At 37.7% G+C, this 1,992-nt stretch overlaps 1 protein-coding gene across 1 annotated transcript; it reads right to left on the reverse strand.

Annotated features, from left to right (window-relative positions):
- Positions 1 to 714: 714 nt before the first annotated feature.
- LOC137832468 (putative cell wall protein) lies at positions 715 to 1,512 on the reverse strand. The gene has a single exon (XM_068640653.1). It carries the CDS (start codon positions 1,416 to 1,418, stop codon positions 963 to 965), a length of 456 nt encoding a protein of 151 aa, XP_068496754.1. The 5' UTR covers positions 1,419 to 1,512; the 3' UTR covers positions 715 to 962.
- Positions 1,513 to 1,992: the final 480 nt, after the last annotated feature.

Here is a 1,992-nt window from a genome sequence, read left to right on the forward strand (position 1 = left end):
TGGCATGAGAGAAGCATAACCATGATGCATGTGATGGACTTGTGGTAGTTTGGTTTATTCGCTTGCTGATAGCACACCTACTACGTATTTGTGTACCGAAATTCTGTCTTTCCTATGATGTGAGATGCTGGAGGAAAATAAATGAGTTTGCTGCCATAGCAAAGGTTTTAATTTGTTCTCCGTACAGAGTATGAATCAAGACCAAGTGGTTGGTTTGAAGCGTGATGTTGAATATCTTGTCCTTATTGTAATTGATATCAGTTTGTGCTACTGTCGGTGTGTCACATTTGTTCTGTGTGATTTGTTGCTTACTTGTAAAGTCTGCATTGATTTACCATGTGCTGAATGGCCAATATAGATTAAAAAACCCTATATTCGTGCTTTTTCCAGTAATAATTATTTGACACCCTTGCTGTAATACATCCCCACTGGCAAACTAATGAACAGGGAAAAAGATTGGTGGACATTGGACACAAATCTATAATTAACACCTATTTAAAAAAGTGTAGACACATAAAAGGCGATATAATGGGATAGGAAAAGAAATTATAGGTACTGATAAAGTGTATCTGTCAACAAAAAACTATGCATGAAAAGAGAATATCAGTAGGTAAGAGACATAAATGGAGACGGGTATAAAATGTGGGGTATGAAGAGGGTGTCAAAAATTTGGAAGCGTAAAAGCAAAATAACTTTATCAGCAACTACTTTGAATTGAAGAACAAATAAACTTACGTCACACTTAATTTAGCTTAAAACAATACAAATAAGGACAAAACAGAAAGACTTGACAGTCCACGGTGATCACCATATACACGCACCAATGTGCATATGGACACACTTATTTATCGATTGCTATGGCTAGAAAATAGGGAAAAAAAAAGACAATATTAAGCATAAATAATCACCTTACGAACTACCTCTAGCATGCATGCATGCATTACAAACATGCACGAGTTAACTCATGGATGAATTGGTGCTGGAACACTGCCACCACTGCCAGGAATGGGAACCTCATAACCAGGGTTTGGGACAAAAGTGTCATCACCACCTGGAACATAACTGCGACCAGTTGATCCTGATCCTGATCCAGTTCCTGGTCCTGATCCAGTTCCTGGTCCTGATCCAGTTCCAGTTCCTATTCCTGATCCAGTTCCTATTCCTGTTCCTGTTCCTGCTCCTGCTCCTCCATTACCATGAGTAAATGGATTGTGAGGTGTAAGGTGAAATTTGGGTGGAAATCCTACAGGTCCAATGCCAGGAATATAAACCCTATCATGAGACTTGAACAAGAACTGAGGCTCTTTCTTGTCTTGTGTGTTGGTTTTCTCGGCAATGCTGCGACCTGCAACTGCTGTGGCAATGAGAATATTGGAAATGAGCACAAGTGCAAGGAATGGAGAAGCTTTGGAAGCCATTTTCAGAGCTAAGAAAAGTGTGGAAGCCAGGAGGGTATGACTCAGGTGTCTTTAATAGGGTTTGTTTATCAGTTGTGTTGAAGACTTGAGGGAGTGATATGCATTATTTATATGATTCTATGTTCTACAGTGTGGAGTGAACTTTGGCGGTGAGTTAAATGTAGTTCTTGAGCAAGGATTAATGTGATTCAGATGCATGCATGGTGATGGGGTCAGTTGGTAGCTGAACATTTCTCTGGGTTTGGCTTTATTACTTTCTATTTGGGGAAGAAGGTTACCAATGTGAGAGCGGCTACTAAAGGGAGACATCATGAGGCTGATTTATGCACCGTAATTTGTAGAGAAGCTGGAATTAATTTTAATCAAACTTCACAATTCTAATATTGTATATAATTACTTGATAATTTTATTATAATAATATAATATAATATAATAATATGAGTATGAGTCACAATTTTTAAATTTTACTATTACTATATTACTATAAGATGGTTGCAAATTGGTTACTTTCTCTACTTTAGTTACTTCAACAATGGCTTAAGAGCTCAATGTTAGAAAAGGTATTTCTTTCCTG

This window comes from Phaseolus vulgaris, chromosome 11 (genome assembly GCF_000499845.2).
Source record: "Phaseolus vulgaris cultivar G19833 chromosome 11, P. vulgaris v2.0, whole genome shotgun sequence".
Lineage (NCBI taxonomy): Eukaryota > Viridiplantae > Streptophyta > Magnoliopsida > Fabales > Fabaceae > Phaseolus > Phaseolus vulgaris.

Coding starts and splice junctions, on each gene's coding strand:
- LOC137832468 (XM_068640653.1), bottom strand. CDS start 1,418: ATGGCTTCCAAAGCTTCTCCATTCCTTGCACTTGTGCTCATTTCCAAT.